At 48.7% G+C, this 20069-nt stretch overlaps 4 protein-coding genes across 4 annotated transcripts in view; 2 read left to right on the forward strand and 2 right to left on the reverse strand.

Annotated features, from left to right (window-relative positions):
- Positions 1 to 213: 213 nt before the first annotated feature.
- Positions 214 to 1578, forward strand: A1O9_01676 (uncharacterized protein; the record flags this gene model as incomplete). The annotated part of the gene is made up of 1 exon (XM_013410834.1): positions 214 to 1578. The coding sequence occupies one exon, from the start codon at positions 214 to 216 to the stop codon at positions 1576 to 1578; it is 1365 nt and encodes a 454-aa protein (XP_013266288.1).
- Positions 1579 to 2333: 755 nt separating this feature from the next.
- Positions 2334 to 15527, reverse strand: A1O9_01677 (uncharacterized protein; the record flags this gene model as incomplete). The annotated part of the gene is made up of 1 exon (XM_013410835.1): positions 2334 to 15527. One exon carries the CDS (start codon positions 15525 to 15527, stop codon positions 2334 to 2336), a length of 13194 nt encoding a protein of 4397 aa, XP_013266289.1.
- A 1695-nt stretch (positions 15528 to 17222) lies between these two features.
- On the reverse strand, positions 17223 to 18080 carry A1O9_01678 (uncharacterized protein; the record flags this gene model as incomplete). The annotated part of the gene is made up of 3 exons (XM_013410836.1): positions 17223 to 17829; positions 17884 to 17980; positions 18029 to 18080. The coding sequence occupies 3 exons, from the start codon at positions 18078 to 18080 to the stop codon at positions 17223 to 17225; spliced, it is 756 nt and encodes a 251-aa protein (XP_013266290.1).
- Positions 18081 to 19636: 1556 nt separating this feature from the next.
- The window catches only part of A1O9_01679 (uncharacterized protein), a gene marked incomplete at both ends in the record, with an annotated part of 741 nt that continues 308 nt past the window's right edge, over positions 19637 to 20069 (forward strand). The window contains one exon of the mRNA XM_013410837.1: positions 19637 to 19881. Within this exon, the coding sequence (XP_013266291.1) occupies positions 19637 to 19881 (245 nt within the window). The remainder of the gene's footprint in view (positions 19882 to 20069) is intronic.

Genomic DNA, 20069 nt, shown 5'->3' on the forward strand with positions numbered 1-20069 from the left:
ACGGAATCATTAATAAACGACCATCGCTCTGCATTAAAAATATTTCCGAACTGCATTAATCAACCTTGCTACTACTTCTGATACAAAGTTCCAAAGACTGACCAGCTTTACTAGCATCACTCTCGACAGAATCACTACAATTCTTGCAGGGACAAGAAAACAACCGATCTCAACAGAACACAACCTCCAGCTTCTTATCAAACTCGATCAACCATGGGGTTTTCTATCGAGAAAGCTTCTGTCTTCTTGACAGCCATGCTCGCCGCCGTTGCCCAGGGCCATATGATCATGAGAACCCCGGTTCCTTACGGCAAGAGTAGTCTCAACAATTCGCCTCTCGACGCCTCCGGTTCCGACTTTCCATGCAAGCTTCGATCTGGTGCTTTTGACAAAGAAGGCGCCAGCAACGTCATGGCGATCGGCTCCCCTCAGACCTTGAGCTTCACTGGTAGCGCAGTCCACGGCGGCGGATCCTGCCAGATTGCTTTGACGACCGATCTTGCACCTACCAAGGACTCCAAGTGGATGGTCATCAAGTCGATCATCGGTGGCTGCCCTGCTAATGTGCCCGGGAATCTTCCAGCGGATCCCGCGGGAACTGGTGCTTCCACCTTCCAGTACACCATCCCTGAAGGGATCGCTCCCGGAGAGTACTCGCTCTCATGGTCCTGGTTCAATCGAGTGGGTAACCGCGAGATGTATCAAAACTGCGCACCAGTCACTGTCACCGGTGGTACAAGCAAGCGCGACACCCAGGATAGGCGCCGATTCGAGGCGGTCGAGGCTGCTAAGCTTCGCGCACGTCAACAGCAGTCAGCCAGCTTCCCGGATCTGTTCGTCTGCAATCTCGCTGGGATCAACAGTTGCACCACGCAAGAGAACTTCGAGTACGAATTCCCCAACCCTGGACCGGAGGTGCAGACCGCAGGCAACGGGCCGTTCACCATGCTGAGTGGAGGCGGTGGTGCGGGCGGGCCTGCCCAGCAGCCCACCGGTGCTGGTTCTCAACCCACTGGCAGCCCACAGCCATCCTACGAGGCCCCCAATCCTGCATCTGGTCCTGCTACTGTCACACAACCAGCGGGCTCTCAAGATCAGCCAACGGGCGCCCCCACCGGCAATCCTCAAGGCTACCCGCAAGGCAATCCTCACGGAAACGGACCTCCCGCAGGCGCAACTGGCTCAGCCGGCAACTTTGCGGATGGAGCATCGTCGTCCTCGTCTCCAGCTGCAACCAGCAACGTGGTGAATCCAGTGAACACCGACGTCACGCCGATCCAAACCCCCGCTCCTGACTCACGGTCAGGCGACACGACCGGCAGCAACAGCAGCAATACTGGAGATTCCGGTACCGCTGCTGGTACTCAATCTGGGCCCTGCACGTCCGAGGGGGAGTATAACTGCCTGACCTCTTCCTTCCAGCGCTGTGCAAGCGGGCAGTGGAGCCCCGTGATGCCTCTCGCCGCGGGAATGCAGTGCAGCACGCCGGGGTTGTCTGCAAACTTCGCTATGAATGCAGGCAAAGTCAAGCGCCACTCCCACGGAGCCCATTTCCGGATCTTCGACAGCGTACATTAGACTTTAAGTCTTCGCATATCATCCATCACCTGATGTAACCTTTATTGTCGAATAAAAGAAAAATCCAGAATATGAATCGCGATGAAAGTTTCATTCTGTTTTCGTTTGGATTGGATCTTTCGCCATTTTAAAAGAGGGGAGGCCACGTCCTTTCCGAACCCGCATTTAAAGCAAAGCATTGGAGATCTTATTGGAGTATGGCTTTAAAAGCTCACTGTTTATCATGATAAACTGAACAAACCATTCTTTTCTTTCTTCGTAATTAACTGTTTTTCTATAAACTCACTGTAGAATTTTCTCCCGAAACAATGGGGTTGAAGTGAGTTGAGGGAGAGTGAGCAGAGGTGCCTACGTTAACTAGTAGGGGGAGAAAGAGGGTACGGTCATGAAGTAACGAAAACTCGGTTTCTCTAGCTACTCTAACTGAACCCCATAGAGTATCTTTTGCTGAAATTCTAACTATTTTCGAGTATTCTAGGGTCTGAATCATCGTCATCATTGGACGAGTATTTACTCATACTGTGTGGCATCTTCAACTGATGATGTAACTTGTACTCGTAAAACGCGTAAGGACAGGACATGAATGAAAAGAAGCAAGACCAATTGGTTGGGAGGCCGTCCAGCCCACTGTGGAGGATGGCTCATTATTGTAATTAGCAAGTTACGTACTAACCAACCAAGACGCTCCATTGCCCCTCAAGATCAAACTCACCAAACTCCAAGCATCAACCTCCCTCTCCATGTATCCTTTCAATTCATTTCCTCATCCTCAAGAGCAGGCTCGCCTGCCGTGCGACCGAGTCGTGCACCAGCATCTCCTGCACCGAGACTCCGTGATAGCCTCGTTGGCGCAACATCTCCGTCAGGAGGCACGTCGCAACGAAGTCCCCGCCACGATGATCCGAGAACGGCACATCTCGCGCGACTTGTTCGTTCTGGAGCTTGAGGATTTTCCGCCAGAGTGCGAGGAGATCTGCTTCAATGAGACGGGTGTCTTCTTCCCCTGTGCTTGCTTCGTCTCGGTTGGCCTCGTTCATATTTGGAAACGTGCCAGTGGATTTGTGTTCGGGGGCATAGTAAGGGTGGTTTGGCACACCCTCGAACACATGTGCTTTACTCAAGATGTCACCGACTCGCATGCTGTTCGAGACGTCGGAAACGATGATCTGAACGAGTTTCCCCAAACACTCTACCAGCGCCATAGCCTCATTCTCGTCTATGATTTGGTCACAATAACCAATTTCCAGCTGCAGGTTTCTCTCGTCTTTTCCACCTTTGGGTTCCACAAGGGGAGTCGACAGAACAGCAATGTCGCTGCTGTCGACGTCTTTCCTCCACGCTTCGCTGTGGCAACCAAGATCTCCGATGTTGACTTGATCCATGATCTCAGGCAAGTTTTGGTGTTGTACCACTGAACTAAAACGTGTATGACTCGGCCAATTTGTACAGGTTCGGATGATGTCACGAAATCCCATGTTCTCGTAAGGAAGTGATGCTGTATGCTGCTTCTGGATTGACATGACCAGTTCGTTGAGCGTGGTGGCGAAGTCGAACTTCACGCGAACAGGGGCGATGTTTAGAAATGGCCCGATTGCATCCTTGTGTGGGATAGAGCTAGCAGCGCGCCCAGAGACAAGAGTTCCAAAGGTGATATCAACATCTCGTAATGGAGTCATTCCATGTTCGTGCTGTGTTGAGTTGAGATGTGAGAGAACTAAAGTCCATGCTGCTTTCACAACCGTCGCTTGCGTGAAATCTTGATGTTGGGGTTCAACAACCCATGGAATCGTGTATTTGTGGGTCTTATTGAGCGGATATGCGTAGGTTGGTTTGATTTGGGAATTGAACGGTGTCATTGACGAATCCTTCAGGAGTTCGCTCCAATAGTTCAATGTCTTCTGAGAATGAGTAATGCCATGGACGGCCTCGACAAGAGCAGAGAAAGATGGCTGGGGCGATATCTCAGTACTCGACAATGCCTTGTGCAGAGTCTCCCAGACTCGTGGGAAAGAAACCCCATCATACTGAGCGTGAGACAAACGCAATATCAGGCACTGCTCATTCTGAAGGCTAGTGCTCAATAATGTGAACTGTGTCACGGGGTTCAACATTTCAGTAGGCCGCTCTGTGTCTCTCGACAGCCACTCATTTCGTGCTGATGTTAAGTTACTTATGCTACTTTTGTGGTGATCAAGCTTCGGTGAAAAATCACGGAAGATCACTTGTAATAGGTGTCCATCTTCGAGGAAGAACCCCGTCCGCAAGATTGGAATAGTAGCTACGGTGGCTCGAATTGCTTCTGACAAGCGGCTGTAGTCAAAAGGCTCACTCGGCGTGAGGATCATGTAGGTGACAAACCCTTTTGGCTGTAAAATGCTGAATCCCACGGCCCAAGACTGAAAATCAGTAGCTGGAACCACATCCTCAATCTCCAAGTTGTTCTGGCCAGCTCTGCTATAAATGATTTGCTTCAAAACAGCTTCATCCCGGTCTACCAGTGAGAAAGGTAATGGCCCACCTGGGGAGACGCAGGTGTCGGGCTCCGGCCGCCCGCTGTTGAGTTCCATTTGATCTGCCATATCTCGAAGCACGGGATACTCAAAAACTACCTGGACACTCAAGCGCAACTTGCGGGCGTTCGCAAGACCGGAAAGTTTCATCGCCGCAATCGAGTCCCCACCAACCCGAAAGAAGCTGTCATCAGCACTAATATGGTCCGCAGAGATCCTCAACACCTCTGCCCAAAGCTTTTGCAGAAGGACAGCCATTGAAGTCTCGGGTGCACATTTACTGGCCGAAGATGAAAGGAAATGCTCGCGACGTTTATCCTTGACCACCATGTTTGCCTGGTCGACGAGCCTTTTTCGATCCACTTTGCCTGATGTTGCCACCGGGATCTCGTACAATGGCACCCACATCGTGGGCATCATGTAAACGGGTAGAAAGGAAACCAAAGCTTTGACGAGTGTCTTCAATTCCGTTTCTAGTGTCAGACTCGTAGGGAATGCTCCTTTACTCTCCACAGAGAGGCCTAGTTCAGCGTAGAACTCAGGCTTGATGGTTAGAAAAGCAACGAGTGTTCGAGCTCGTCCATCTTCATTCCGAGAAGCTTCAACGACGACTTGGTCAAGTGCAACCATATTCTTCTTGATGTGATGTTCAATCTCACGGAGTTCCACGCGTTGGCCATTGACCTTAACTTGACTGTCTTTCCTGCCAACAAAGATGATTGTTTCGTCGTCCGCATATTTGACTAAGTCACCAGTCTTGTACAATTTAGTTCCCGGCTTTGAAAGCCAGGGGGGGTTGAGGATGAAGGCAGCATCCGTCTTTGCTTGGTCATGCAAATAGCCCCGTGCTAAAGTTGGTCCCTCAATAAGCAACTCCCCAACTGCCCCGATCGGCACAAGCTTGTCGTGATTCTCTGGATCGACGATCCATGTGGCACATCCAACAGCACGGCCAATGTTTGCCCCGGTCTTCGCTGTCATCTTCTGGTTCATCACAGCCGCAAGCGATGTCTCAGTCGGACCGTATCCATTTATGAGATGTGCGCATTGGGCCCAGCGCTCCACAAGAGCGGTGGGAGCAGGCTCTCCAACCATTATGCAGGTCTTCAAACTAGGGAGATCCTCCGGGGCAAGCACTGATAGCACAGAAGGTGTAAGTGCAAGTACCGAGACCTCCATGTTCCTCAATGCTTGCTGCAATCGACTGTCCCGGTCAAGGGAACTTGGTATACAAGTACAGCCTCCCATCATCAGAGTTGTGAGGATCTCCAGGCAAATGGCGTCCACACTATACGAGGCGAATTGGAGAACTCTCGATGTTGGACCAATTTGATGCACGGGACCGTGCTCCAGACCAGAACTTGAGTATGCTTCATGTGTGATGACGACTCCTTTAGGTCTGCCGGTACTCCCGCTCGTGTAGATAAGATATGCCGCGGAGGTGCAGTCGCGGTGAAAGTCAGTTGCTTCTAAACTCTGAGTACTTGTGGACTGAAGCGAGACAGGATCAACGATAACGAGCACCTTGCTAAGCCCAGCACAGAGCTCGGCATTTGTGCGGGTGGTCAGGATTATGGAGCAGTTAGTCTGCCTGACCATTTCGCTGCGGCGTTCCTCTGGGTGAGCTGGGTCCCATGGGAGAAAGGCACCACCAGCCTTGAGTACTGCGAGCATGCCGACCACCATCCAGGCAGACCTTTCGAAGCAAACCGGAACGATACTTTCTGGCGTCACACCAACCTCTTTGAGTTGCAAGGCTAGGCGAGAAGAAATACTGTCAAGCTGCTCATGCGTCCATTCAGCATCCCAAGCGCACACCGCTGGTCGAAGAGCAAAGGATTTGGAGCGATCATGAATAACTTCGTGTATTGTTTTATGGATCATCTTGGGGACATGTTTATTCCAGATCTTAAGCGTCATCGCTGCATGGGAACTTATTTTTTCGACTTCGCCCAGCAGCCTATCAGGTTCGCTTTCACTGAGTTGCTGAATGGTGTATGTGAAATGCTCGATAACTCTTTCCGTGTCGATTCTCGACATGGCCTCAGAATTGGCGTAGATTATAGTTTCAATCTCGTCACCACGGATTCTGCAGTCCAGAGCAAGAGGATATGATGTGTAGTTGGACAGGAGTGGGTGAATTTGTTCAAGGTCGAGCCAGGTTATGCCAGCCTCTTCTTCCGCTTGTATCATGAGGTGGGTTGTTGCATCACAAGCTTTTAGAGCATCGTCACTAGCTTGTCGTATATTTTGGATCCCAAAATGTTGAAAAGGAGTGATGGAATTCAAGTCGTCTTGGGCATTCGTGAGAAAATTGTACACTGACTCGTCCCTTATCACTTTCATCCGTGTTGGTATTGTAGCCAAGGTTGGCCCATCCACCTCTGTGATACCAGGAAGGTCTGTGTCTCGGCCATGCAACGTCGACCAGAATACCACATCATCAGTGTTCGTGTAGTGACTCAGTGTCAATGACCAAGCTGCTCTTAACAGGGCCGCAGTGGTAACGTGAGCCTGGACACTGCCCTGAAGCCGGATCTGCAACGATATCTTCTCGATGTTTGTTTCTGAGTGGTATCCTTCAGCCAAAGGTTTGGGAAAGTGTACCAAGTCCAAGTCACTGAAGTATCTTCGCCAAAAGTCTAGGTTCGATTTCATATCGCTTTTCATTACATGATGCACGAAGACATTAAAGGCCACTGGCAGTGTTATTGCGCGATTGTTGTACAGTTTTCCAACATCCTGAAAGAGCAGGGGCAATGACCAAGCATCGAAAATGGCATGATGAGCTGAGAAGATGAAATAGGTGTTTTCTTCTCCGTCGTCGAGTAGCAGATATTGTGCCAGAGGATCACCTAGGCCTGGTGAAAAGACAACTTTCTGCAGCGCCTTCAGCGGATCCTTGACGGTGGAGTGTTCGACCCTGATTGGCGATTTTACCAATGCTTGTAGCATTTTGGACTCATGAACAATGATCCGTGATCTCAGAATGCCGTGATGTAGGCTGACTGTCTCCCATGCATCTATGAACGCGGCACGATTGATAGTCCTTGGAATCCGCCAGATCTGCTGAGCAATGTATGTGCCTGGCTGCTTCTGAGAAAGAGCTAGGAACCCTTCTTGTAACGGTGTGCATGGGTAGATATCTTCGACCTCCGTTGGACTGAGATTACATTGAGCTGTACATGAGTCAACGATTCTCTCCAGCGAATCATCTTGTTGTATTGTAAGGAGAGAGAAAGGAGTCAAATCCCGTTGTATTTCCGGTTGAATGGCGCTCAAGGGTTGAATTGACAAGGCCATTACAGCAAGGACAGGACTACTGAAAATAGTGGCAACGGGCAAAACAAGGTTCTTAGACCTAGCTGCCATACTCAACTTGATTGCCACGATGGAATCGCCTCCAAGGTGCAAGAAGTTGCTGCGTCGATCAATACGATTCACTGGGATATCAAGGAGCACTGCCCAGAGATCTCTTAGCTCGTTTTCGTAGATTGATTGTTCTAATGTATGACGCTCGACGTGGGCATTGCCATTGGCTTTAATATCTTGCTCATCTTCGTGGCAGTTTGCCTCCTCCTTGTGGTCAAGCTTGTGATACAATTGGAGATAGGACATGATATCGCCCACCGACTTGGTATGTTTTTGATCACCTAGCTGGAGGCACACGTCTTGTAGTATATGTAGAACTGATTCCAGCTCGGTTTCCGGTACAACGGTAGGGTCATAACGAGCGGCAATGTTCATACCAAATTCATCGTAAGGGGCAAACTCTAAAATCAGCGGATAGACGTCAACGCTGCCCCTGTCGTCCGGCGTGATGCTTGAGTCTAGGAAGGTGAACGTCTCTATTCCAGATTCCGCCGATTGCACAACCAGGAGACTTGTAAAATTGGTTGCGTTTTCGTTCTCTAACATTTGCTTTATCTTCTGCAGCCCAGTATGCTCATACAAGATTGTTTCTGTCGCTTGTCTTTGCATTTGGTCGAGCAGGTCGCTCACAGATTGCTCACGTTTGAACTTCACACGAACCGGTACCGTCGCCACCATAGGGCCAATGATTTCCATTGCTGAAATAATCGGAGTATTACGACCATTTAGAACCGCACCAAACACAATGTCGTTGGAAGTTGTCAAGTGAGAAATGGCGAGAGTCCACGCTGCTCGAATTATGACCGATTTCGTGATATCGAGGATATCTGGGAGCTCACACCTGACTCCGCCTTTGGTCTTTAGATGGTACGGACCAGTCATCTTGGTCGTAGGGAAGTTTGTTGGGGAGCTGTCAGCTAACTCTGAACACCAAAATCGTTCTGCATCGATGCTTCTTGATGTTGTGATGTATGCGATAAAGTCTTTGTACTGGGCGGGAGATATCTGTGTGCTGCTCCGGTACCATTGTTCGATACACTTGAAAAGAAGCTGTAGAGACCATCCATCATAGATAGCATGGTGCATCGTCAGTGTGAAAACATGACGCTCATCATCAACTCTCCCCACAGCAAACACACTTAAACGAGCTCCAAAGTCTGCCAACGCAGGAGTGCTGCTCTGTTCCTCGTCTGTTACCCATGATAATGTCTCTTCAATAACTGCTTGTAGCATTTGAGCCTTGAATAAGAAGATTCTCGTCCTCAAGATGTCAATACCAGCATAGGCAAGTTCGCACGCTCTCATGAAACGAGGCATATCGATAGCTTGTGGTAGCAGGATGGAGTGCTTCGTGATATAACTACCAGGAAACCTGATTGCGGCTGCAACTAGACTCTCTTGTTGAGGGCTACAAGGGTAAGCGTCTTGAATCTGCGAGATTGAGACACCACACTGGGCAGCGGCAATCGAACGAGAAGCAGCCGTAGGATCACGAAGGTCGTCACCGTTGAGTAGTGAGAACGGAGTTTCATTAATCTGGGGAACCAATAGTCTCTCATGATTGGCCTCAACAATGATAGCCATCTCAAACAAACGTGGATTTTGGAATACTTCCGTAACAGTTAAATGCATGCCCTGGCTTCGAGAAAGGCTAGTCAGCTTCATAGCAGCCACCGAATCTGCTCCGATATGGAAGAAATTGCTTTGCCTTGATATCTCTTCCATCTCACATTTAATAAGCTGAGCCCACATATTGGCCAAAGTTCTCTCCATTGAGGACGAAGGCGGTTCGATAGGCCCAGCTTCTCGAACCAGTGAGTAAGACCTCATTTGCGAAGATGTGAGACTTCTTACCATTTCATGCAAGAGTCTCCTATTTAGTTTTCCGGAAGGCATGAGAGGGACATTCGACAGCGGAATGTACAATTCCGGAACCATATATGCGGGTAATGATGTTTGAACGGCGTCTTTGGCATGCTCAAGCTGATTTTTGAGTCTTTCATCATACTTCAGAGCACACGAGCTGCCAGTTTCATCTGGTGGATTCTCCGTGAGAAAAGCAATCAGAACTCGTCTTCTCAGTTTGTCTACGAGAGCAAATTCAATGAAAAGTTGAAAGTGGCTGTCAAGCATTTTGCTGATTTCGTGTTTGACGGCGTCGAGCTCGACTCGCTGACCACGAATTTTGATTTGTGATGTATCCTTTCTTCCCACGAAGCTAAGGGATCCGTCACTTTCGTACCTGACAAGGTCGCCAGTTCTGTAAACTCTGTCGAACGGAGTGGGAAGCCACACAGGTGGTTTGATAAATGCAGCTTCGGTCCTTGAGATGTCTCCAAGGTAGCCTGTTGCAAGTGTTGGCCCTTCTAGAATGAGCTCCCCCACTGCGCCAATGGGAACTGCTTGCAGATATTCATTCACTACCCAAGATCGGCATCCAATAGGCCGTCCGATGTTTGATATGTCCTGAAGGTCAACAAAACTAGGATTCAACGTGGCAGCAATACACGTTTCGGTTGGTCCATATCCGTTGATGATTTCTATCGAGCTTCGTTTCCAGCGTCGAATTGATTCGGTTGACATTGTCTCTCCAGCGATAACAATAGTCTGAAGTAGTGGCAAGTCATCCTCAAGTAGTAGTTCGGCAACAAGAGGGGTCAAATTAGCCCATGTTATCCGCATGTTTTTGATGACGTGTGCTAGATTGGACCAACGATCGCCCTCCGACGGTATGCAAACAACGCCTCCAACAGTAAGTGTGGTGAGCATCTCTAAAAGACAGGCATCGAAGCTATATGATGCAAATTGAAGGACCCTAGAAGAGCTATGAAGCTTCAGGGGAGCAGTGTGAGCTTGGGCTGCTGATACAAACGCGGAATGAGACAATATTACCCCTTTGGGATTTCCTGTTGAACCGGAAGTGAAAACGATGAACGCAGAGTCATTAGAATTGTTGTTTGCTAAGGCTAGCTCATCAACATCCCGTCCCTGTGTTTTCGTCAGTATTTCTGGTTCGAGGATGTAGACGGCTTTCGATAGGTTTCTCGCGAGGCTCTCTTGATTTCGAGAAGAGATGATCAGTCTTGGAGATACCTGGTCAATGATTCTCTGGAGCCTAGCAGCTGGCTGAGACGTGTCTAGGAGAACGAAGCTGCCCCCAGCCATCAACACTCCTATCATAGCGACAATTGTCCATGCAGATTTCTCAAAGCATAGAGGCACCACGGTTCCCGTGGTGATATCAATCTTACTTAGATCTCTTCTAAGACTGCAACATAGTTCGAGAAGCTCCCCATACGTCCATTGCGCATCCCAGGAGTCGACTGCAGGGTCGTTTATTTGTATTCTGGCACGATTCACGAAGGCAGATTGAATTGTGCCCTCTGCACGAAGCTGATTAGGGCCAGCAATCTCGATGATTCTTTCTCGGCCTTTCGTACTTAATACCTCGATACAAGATAGCGGCCCTGTAGGAGATTTCGTGATTGAAAGCAGCACCGCTTGGAAGCTTTCCAAAACATGCGATGCATGATCCGTTGACAACAAATCCGAGAGATATTCCATCTTCACGAAAAGACGTTTGTCAAATTCATGCACCCCAAGTGCTAGGCCATACTCGCTGGGGTCCGACTCGCCAATCTTTTCAAATTCAATACTTGATCTTGCTGCTACTCTGGACATTTCGTGCTTCTGGTACGACAGAATAGAATTAAATAGCGGCCGATGCATTCCCAGAGCATGCTGAATATCTCCTAGAGATAGGAACTGATGTTCGCGGTCTACAACCATCTGAGATTGTAGCGAGTTCAGCATGTCAACCACCGTTGACGCGGAATCGAGCTTGATTCTGCAAACAAGTAGATTTGCAAATGCGCCAACCGCACCCTCAATACCCTTGATGGGTATGTCACGGCCGGAGGTAAGATAGCCAAATAAGATATCACTGCTACCTGTGAAAGCTTGAACAATCAAGGACCAGCCAAAGTGAAAAAGCATGGGCATTGTAATACCATGTCTCTCACAAAAAGCCCATAAGTAGGACGCATCGCTCTCGTTGACGATAGAACGAAGTGCTTGACTCGTTGAATGGGGATTTACAAGGTCGTTGAGCTTCGGGAGGTAACATGGCTCGGCCCCGTAGAGTCGAGCCTTCCAATATTGCAGCGCTGGAGCCCTTTGCTGATCTTGCACGTGGATGAAATATTCTTCCAACGCAATCGGGGGTTGTCGCGACAATTTTCCATCATATGCTTGTAGCATGTCATAAACGATGTTGTCAATTGACAGACCATCCATCATTGCATGACTGATTTTCAGAGAGCAAAATATCTTATCTCCACAGCCTCGGAATATGGTGAAAGAGTGGAGCAGATCTCCTGGCTTATAGGCGGCGATTCTGGCGCCCGGCTGAGGAGGCTCGGGCCCATCCCATTTTCTATGTGCAATCCGAAGGCGAGGATTTTTGAGAACTACTTGCAAGAAATTCGCCTCCAACGTATTTTGCTCGAAAAAGACTGTCCTTAGGTTTGCATGACGAGCTACAACAGCTCCCCATGCTGCTGCGAGACGGCTAGTTTCAATGTTTTGGTTACCTGGGGCCATTTCGACCATCCAGATTGTCTCAGTCACATATAATGATGGACTCTTAGCCTGGCTCAGGAGTATGCCTTGTTGCATTGGCGTACAGACATAGATATCGTCAACATCTTCCTCGAAGTTGACATTCAACTCTGGTGCTACTCTTGAAACCAAATCCCCGAGTGACTCGTAAGTCAATTTTGCATACGGAAAATCACTAGGTGAATAGGGATGCTTCTCGATTCGAGAAATCGATGTTGAGAGATTGCTCAGGAGATGACGAAATGAGTCTATCCACTCAATGATACGAGTTTGGTGAGCCATCTTGGAATTCCACACGAATGTACATGCCAGGCGGTCATGTGAGACATCCACAGATATCTCAAATAGACTGAAACGCTCCATGCGGCCTGCAACAGATTCTCGCGTTGACCATGGCACCTGCTGAAACAATGCAGTCGGACGCTCAATGTGGTGATACGAGCCAGAAAAGTTGAACACGATTTCCATAGGCTCTTCAATTTTAAAGACTTTTCTGCCCTTAGAATTGAGGTAGCGCGAGGTAAAGTAGCCCCAGCCCTTCCAAGGGACTGAACGATGAGCATCCTTTGTGTAACGGATCACATCAATGAAATCCTGTCCAGTGTCGATTTTGACCAGGACGGGATGTAACGTAGTAAACCAGCCGACTGTTTCAGTGATATCAATATTGGCATCCCAAGTCTCACGACCGTGCCCTTCCACGTAGGGTACCGGAGTCTCCCGATCGGGGAAGACTTTTGCAAAGGCACAGATCAAGCTTGCAAGCAAAATCTCATTGGTGTCTGCCTTTGTAAGTCTGGGCCCGTCTCGAAGGAGGAAGCCGCTGGCTTGTGTGTCCAAGATAAAAGTTGATTCGACCTTGTCAAAGTGCTTGTTTGCTTGACCATGCATAGCCCAGAACGAAAGATTTGATGATGGAAGCCTCGAATGGTAGACGTTGGACGGATCAAGATGACTTTCTCCAAAGTTTTCTTGCAATTTGAGCCAGTGCCGGAACGGCATGACAGGTTTCTGAAGGCCAGAATTAGGCGTTCTCAAGACGCTCTCAAGGTCATTTAGGATCACTCGCCACGATACAAGGTCAAAAGTAGCATGGTGAACTGTTATCGAAAGGAATGATTTCTGATCGAAGTGGAAAAGTTGAGAGACAACTACTGGTCCATGGCGGATATCTAGCATTTTTTGGGCGTCCTCAGCCATAGCTTCAATTTCTTCACGCTTTGATACTTGGTGGTATGCGAATTGGTGTGATGTCGAAATTTCAGGTGAGATACTCTGCATCCAACGGCCAGCTTCATCCACATGAAATCGAGCACGTAACATATCATGGCGTGCCACAATAAGGTCCAGAGCCCTTCTTAGCTCAACTTGATTCATAGTCTTATTCGAGAATAATAGAAAGCTTTGGTTGAAGTGATTCTCTCCGTAGGGAGCGGCTTCGAAGAACATTCGCTGTATCGGGGACAAGTTGAATGAACTACCATCATCGGGTTCAAGAAGGGGTCTTATTGCTGAAGTCTGCTTAACATGAGGGGCGATTTTCCTGATCGTTTTGAATCTGAGGATGTCATGGACATTGGTTGCAATTCTTTTCTCCCGACACAGTGCTCTTATCTGCATAGCCGAGATTGAGTCGCCTCCGAGCGAGATAAAACTTAGGTTAGGGTCGATTCGTTCGACAGGAATATTGAGGACTTCTGACCAGATATTGATCAAAAGGCTCTCGACCATGTTCAAAGTCTCCAATTGCAGGTCTCTATTATGCATCGTAGGATCAATCTCAGCGATAGTTGATTCTTCAAGAGTCTCAATCCACCTGGTAATTCCATTTCGATCGATTTTTCCAGATGCCAGCAACGGGAGCTGCCAGACCGGAATGATAAGCGACGGACGCATAAACAATGGCAGGCTAAGTGCCAGGTGCTCGCGTATTGACAGAAGTGCAGGTTGGACTCCAGAGAGACAAGCTCCTTGCAAAATATTTAATCCCGCCTTACCCTCTGGTGCTACTATACAGCCTGGTTTGAGCCGCACAACAGCTATCAACCGCATTTTGTACAGACCTTCCCGAGGTATCAACACAAGGGAAGCCGCTGCTTTTGCAGAGCTCTGAATACATTCCTCAATCTCGCCAGGTTCAACTCGCTGCCCATTGATTTTGATTTGTGTATCCTTACGAGCAACGAACTGAAGGCTACCATCATGGCCTTCGCGGACCAGATCTCCGGTCTTATAGGCTCGTTCTCCGGCGACATTTACAAATGAGGCAGTTGTCTTTTCCGGGTCATTGAGGTATCCTCGGGCCAGGTTTTTTCCTATAATAAGCAACTCCCCGACATCACCTGATACCACGAGCTTGTTGTGATCTTCAGGATCAACTATTCGTATGTGGCAACCAACAGGACTACCTATATTCGCAGGAGAGTCTGCAAGGAGTTGAGGATTCACAGTTGCCGAAACAGCTGTCTCTGTAGGCCCATACGCGCAGAGGAGATTGGGTATTGTGGACCACAACGATACATGACTCTTTTTGACGGGTTCTCCGACCATAACCAGCGTTTCCAGGAGTGGCAAGTCTGTTGGTTTGAGTAAGGAAGCAACGCTTGGTGTCAGAATCGCCAAGTTAACGCGTGAACTGTTCATAAAGCTGACCAAATCGTTCAATCGCGCTTCGGTACTCGGAATGCATACCACTCCCCCGAAAATGAAAGTAGTGAGTATCTCGACGAGGCATGCATCAAAAGTGTACGACGCGAATTGCAAGACTCGTGAAGACGAACAGACCCTGTGGGCTGGGCCATGGGCAAGAGCGCATGAGTAGAATGCTCTATGCTCAACGATACAACCCTTAGGTCGGCCGGTGCTCCCAGATGTGAAGATGACATATGCAGCATTATCTGGTGCCGCCATGTATTCATTCCCGACTTGGACAGGCAGATCGGATATAGCGGAAGCGTTAACAACGACGGTATGATCGACGATTCCACGGCATAGTTCCTCATTTTGGACAGAAGATAGGACAATTCGGGCTTTGGTTTCGTTGATGATGGTCCGCAAGCGATCGACGGGGTAGGTGGGATCTAAAGGCACAAATGCACCACCTGCCTTCAGAACGCCGAGAATTGCAACAATAGCCCAAGCTGATTTCTCGAAGCAGAATGGTACTAGAGATTCTGGGCCAATGCCCAGTGAGATTAACCTGTTGGCTAGCCTGGAGGCTAGGTCCTCGAGCTCCTCATATGTCCATTTTGCGTCCCATGCACTGATGGCTTCGCTCTTTGGACTTTGTTTCGAGCGACGTGCAATAGCCTGATGAATGCATAATTTTTTATCGTTGTTTCTGTCTATCTGCCGAAGTAAGACGTTTGTTTGACCAGCAGCATTCAAATGATCCCTTCCAGAGGCCGCGATGCCGGTGGCCACGGGGGAAATGGTACCATTGCTCATGTGTGCTAGTTTTTGACAGATGATGATGGTTTCTCTAAGTGAGGGGCACGCCTTTAACAAACAACGCTCTGGTTCTACCAGAGCCTTCAGAGAACCTCCAAAGCAATGAAGCTCTCTTTTCGCTCTTGATCCCTTATTTTTGTTGACTATGTTGTTATTCGTATGGTCAGCTTGCCCCTAATCTGCTCAGGAATCTTTTCGACCGAGGCACAAGAACTTGGCGTAGTTGTAGACATAAACTTTGAAGATCGCGAAGAGGACCAATGCTGGCTCCTGGAATGGGCATATACACATGTTGATGGCCAGGCTGTTTTCCATGCCAAGACTAACTTAGCTCGTCCCAATTTCAACTCCCGGCCTTGTCGTTCATATTGTTCGATTTTGGGTGGGGGAGGGGGGGCTAGATGTTCATGCAAACGGGTACTCTCCATGTCCACCATCGCTCCAATGTGGTAACGTACGCTCTGAGGCCATAAAATATGCTCCGTGGTCGTAAAATACATATTTGACACAAACACACCGTTGTCTCGTTGGTAACGATCGGTTCCTCCAATGGCATTTTGCTAATACATTTCCTGTGCTAGCATGAATAGGAGACTGATGGCGGTTGAATATTTGGTGTATTGTGGAGCCTTGAATGACGGCACCACAAACGTAGTAGGATTGACCTTACTCATAGCCACAGTAGACGGAATGTGCCATTTGACCACGTTGGCCACCAGAGTGGGCCAGAATCCTGCGGCCCTTAACAAAAGCACCAGCTATGCATCCAGCTTGGTGGTCAAATAAAAGGAAAGGTAACATCGGTTGTTGCTTCTCCGCAAAGAAGCACTGTAAGAGGAAGACGAAGAATCTTTCCTCTTCGGTCTAAGATGACGTGACCGCTCTAGCGAAAGGTAAAGCTGTCAGCGTAATGTGGGTTAGTGTCTGGAGCAGGCCTGAGGGTAGTGTGATGCAGCGTTGTGGATCCGGAGACCCGCTGCTCAAGACTAGCTGGTTCATGGTACTCTGAGTTCCAACATCGTAGCATAGGGCATAGAACTGTTTAAGGCAATCTAGACCGGTAGTAATCACCTCTCTAGTGTTGTTCCCCCATGGCACCATAAGTCTCCGCAATCAATGTAACTGTGCAGCATGGCTGGAAATCAGAAACTCTTCAGATGAGGTGACGTCCGATTCATCCAATCATTGAAGAGGTCATCAGCGACCCTACTGCAGATCGGTAGTCAGATCAGCCTTTCCAACTGCGACACTTGAGTACCACTGCAAGCCACCGCCGCTCTCAGAAGGTATCATCTTCCACACCAGCTCAAACTGCTTAAGCTATCGTAGGATATGAGTTCAATATCTGGCAGTAGAACTCAGTAATAAGAGCCCAGTTTCCCCGAGAATGGCTATGCAAGCGACATGTTAAGCGAAGGCTGGGGACTTCAACGGTAATCCTCAGAATGAGGTGGTAGAGATGTGCCGAGTACCCTTCATCGACGGAAGTTATGGTTTATCCGATGCCATAATGGTGGGGTTTAGTGTTATCACGTGGACTCTTACTTTTTTGTAACGTCAACCTTGAATTTGAATTTCCTATGATAGAGGGAAACAAATTTGCTGAAAGGGACCAGTGGCACTCTGAATGCACACTCTGCTAGCGTATAAGGCCTACCTAAGAAGGCTACCTGAATCAATGATTCTGGCTCCTCAATATCGATAACACAACATATCAGATTCCGTGCTCATTAGTTCGCGAACCTTAATACTCTCAGCAAGATTACTCATTGGCAGCATATCATCTAGTGATGCAGCATCCTCAGACCCATGACTAGCAGGGCCGCTGTATGCCATCCCATTTGATGGACGAATTTGTTGCCATCGCCACCAGAGGCGGTCGAGCTGGGTGTGATGCAGAATGAAAACAGGGTCATATGGTGCCACGGTAAAGAAAAAGTCGCCTCCAACGCCATGCGGAATGGCAAGATGAGGACCGTCTTCGAGATCTTGTTGGAAGTCGTGGTAATCCTTGCGGCCTAGAATCTGTTCAACGGCGTCGGGGCTAAATCGATAGCCGATACTATCGAAATTGGTCTTGTCAAGGAAGCCACGAGACAAGCAGTGTGGGTTGTCGTGCTCGCCAAACCAGTGTACCTGAAGCCCCGCGAATGGTCCATCTATAACACATCTATCCTGGCCGACAATGACCTCCTCGCTGGGTCTGCTGTGTGGGCTGCTGTCTCCCCCAAAGCCGTGGACAGGGTCCCATACCGGCGCGGCTGTAGGATGCTCCCAATCCAATGTCCAGTCCCAGTAACTGACTGTCTATCAGAGCAATTCCATGTCTCTGAAATCATTGATGAGTACTTACGTCATGACGCCTTTGTATCCACAATCTTCGCGCAGCGTGCGTTCGTATAGGTGAACGAAATACCGATGCCAAGGCAAAAATGGTGCTGCATCGTGTGCTACAGAGTTGTTAGTTCTGAACCTGTGTCACGATATCTGATACACACAGAAAGCTCCAGTCGTGTCATGTACGTGTGGGAAGTCATCATAGAGTGTCATGTTGGGTGTCCATCTTGAAGGCGTGTGCGCGAGACATTGGACCGCTTCCAGATACGCATGTTTTTCCTTCATACTCAAACTTCTCCACTCACGGCGTATCGATGGATTTTGGCAGGACGACTTGCTTTGCTTTTGGGCAATGTGCTGATTCCCCTGTGGCCAATATTTCTGGCCGATGTTGAATGCATTGAGGCCAACCAGGAAACATAGAAGGAATAAACATGTGCCAGAGAAGCAGCAGCCATGTCGCGTTGAGTACTCTGACTTGACTGAAGGTGAGTTCGTGTCTCCAAGCTCACACTCCTCAGCATCATATTTGCTTAAAGCCGAATATTTCCCTGACGACCTCTTTGAAAACCACATACTGAGGTATACTGAAAGCCGTATGTCTGAGACAGTGCTGGGGTGCACTGTAAGAAGAATGATTGAAACTCTTGAGGTGATAAGAAGTTGGCTACGCTTTGGGATTACCACTTTTGCATGAGCCGATACTTCGATGTCCTCACTTTCCGGACCATGAGAATGCCCCTTACTGAAAATATTATGGATGAATATTGTTCAACATCTCTCGGAATTGGCGCCCAACGCAACATGTATGTCTGAGAACGTCTCCGCTTTGCAAGGACGCAGGTTGCACACCACCTGAAATGCAACATTCTTGTCCGGGGTGGTTTTCCGGGTTAGTATTTTGAATGTCCATTGGCTCATTCCAGGTGTGTGGGAGCGCAGACCCATGTCTCATCATCAGGATTTCACCGAACCTTCGTATTATTCCAGATACGGATCTGCCCCCGTTGCTAATAGCTTGTCTATGCTGACCTACCCATCGACCCACTACATTCACCATTCGCTACTGGCCGGGTTCTGAACATGAAGGCTGAGTGGATTCCATCAGGCTGCTTGACACTCTCAGACTATCCATACCACTTTGAAGTACGAAAATCTCACAACTGTCAATTTCGTCTCGAGTTTGCTAGCTGTCCTTCCCTAGCACTTAAGCGGCGAAGCATACCGGGAAGATCAAAAGCGCTGGGGATGTGTTGAATGTTGATTGGATACGATAGGGAGTTGCATGTGTTGACCCCGCCGAGACCAGAACACAGCTTCCTCGCTAGCCCCCAGAGGATCATGTTCCCTTCCACATGAGCAACGCGCCGACCGTCTTTCACCATTCAACTTCCTGACACTAAGTCGAGCTACAACGGACTGGCTGGTGAAAACATTGTCGATGACGTGTAGGTAGGATCACTAGCATGACTTGTTGCGTTGAAAACTTACTGCACACTAGGTAGTGGAGCATCCAGCAGTACATGCTCAAGAGTTGTTCAAGATTGACCGACTACAGCACGAGACAAGGAATGTTCTGTTCCCCAACAACTGCTTCGGTGGGATTGCACTGGTCGACCTACCCACCTTGGTCTGTTCAGCGTTGCATTAACACCCTTACATCTGTCAGAGCAACTATTTGTATCTGTCCCGAGGCCGCTGCCGCCATATTCTCTCCAACCCCCCTAAGATCACTTGCTTGTTCATTGCCCTTTTGTTGACCTACCACAATGAAGTCAATCGTGGTTTTAGGAGCTGTTTGGGCTCTTGCAAACTTCGGTGCTTCCTTCGCGATACCGACTCCAGCAACATGGCTTCAACGAAGGCATGAGGACGAGTCAAGGGCTGAATCGTATGACCGACCCTTTGTTCATGAAATCCAGGACTACGATGCCCCAAACTATCACAAGAACAAAGATTCTACTTACAACGATCGACCATCATTCTATAATGCTCCATCGGACAAGCCAAGCTCGTATGATGATCCTGCAGGCTATGAAAAGGCATCAACTTATGGCGCACCTTCGAGCTATGATCTTCCGGCCGGTGACGATAAGCCTTCTAGTTACGACAAGCCATCCAGCTACGACAAGCCATCCAGCTACGACAAGCCATCCAGCTACGACAAGCCATCCAGCTACGACAAGCCATCCAGCTACGACA

This window comes from Exophiala aquamarina (genome assembly GCF_000709125.1).
Source record: "Exophiala aquamarina CBS 119918 chromosome Unknown aczIA-supercont1.1, whole genome shotgun sequence".
Taxonomy (NCBI): Eukaryota; Fungi; Ascomycota; class Eurotiomycetes; order Chaetothyriales; family Herpotrichiellaceae; genus Exophiala; species Exophiala aquamarina.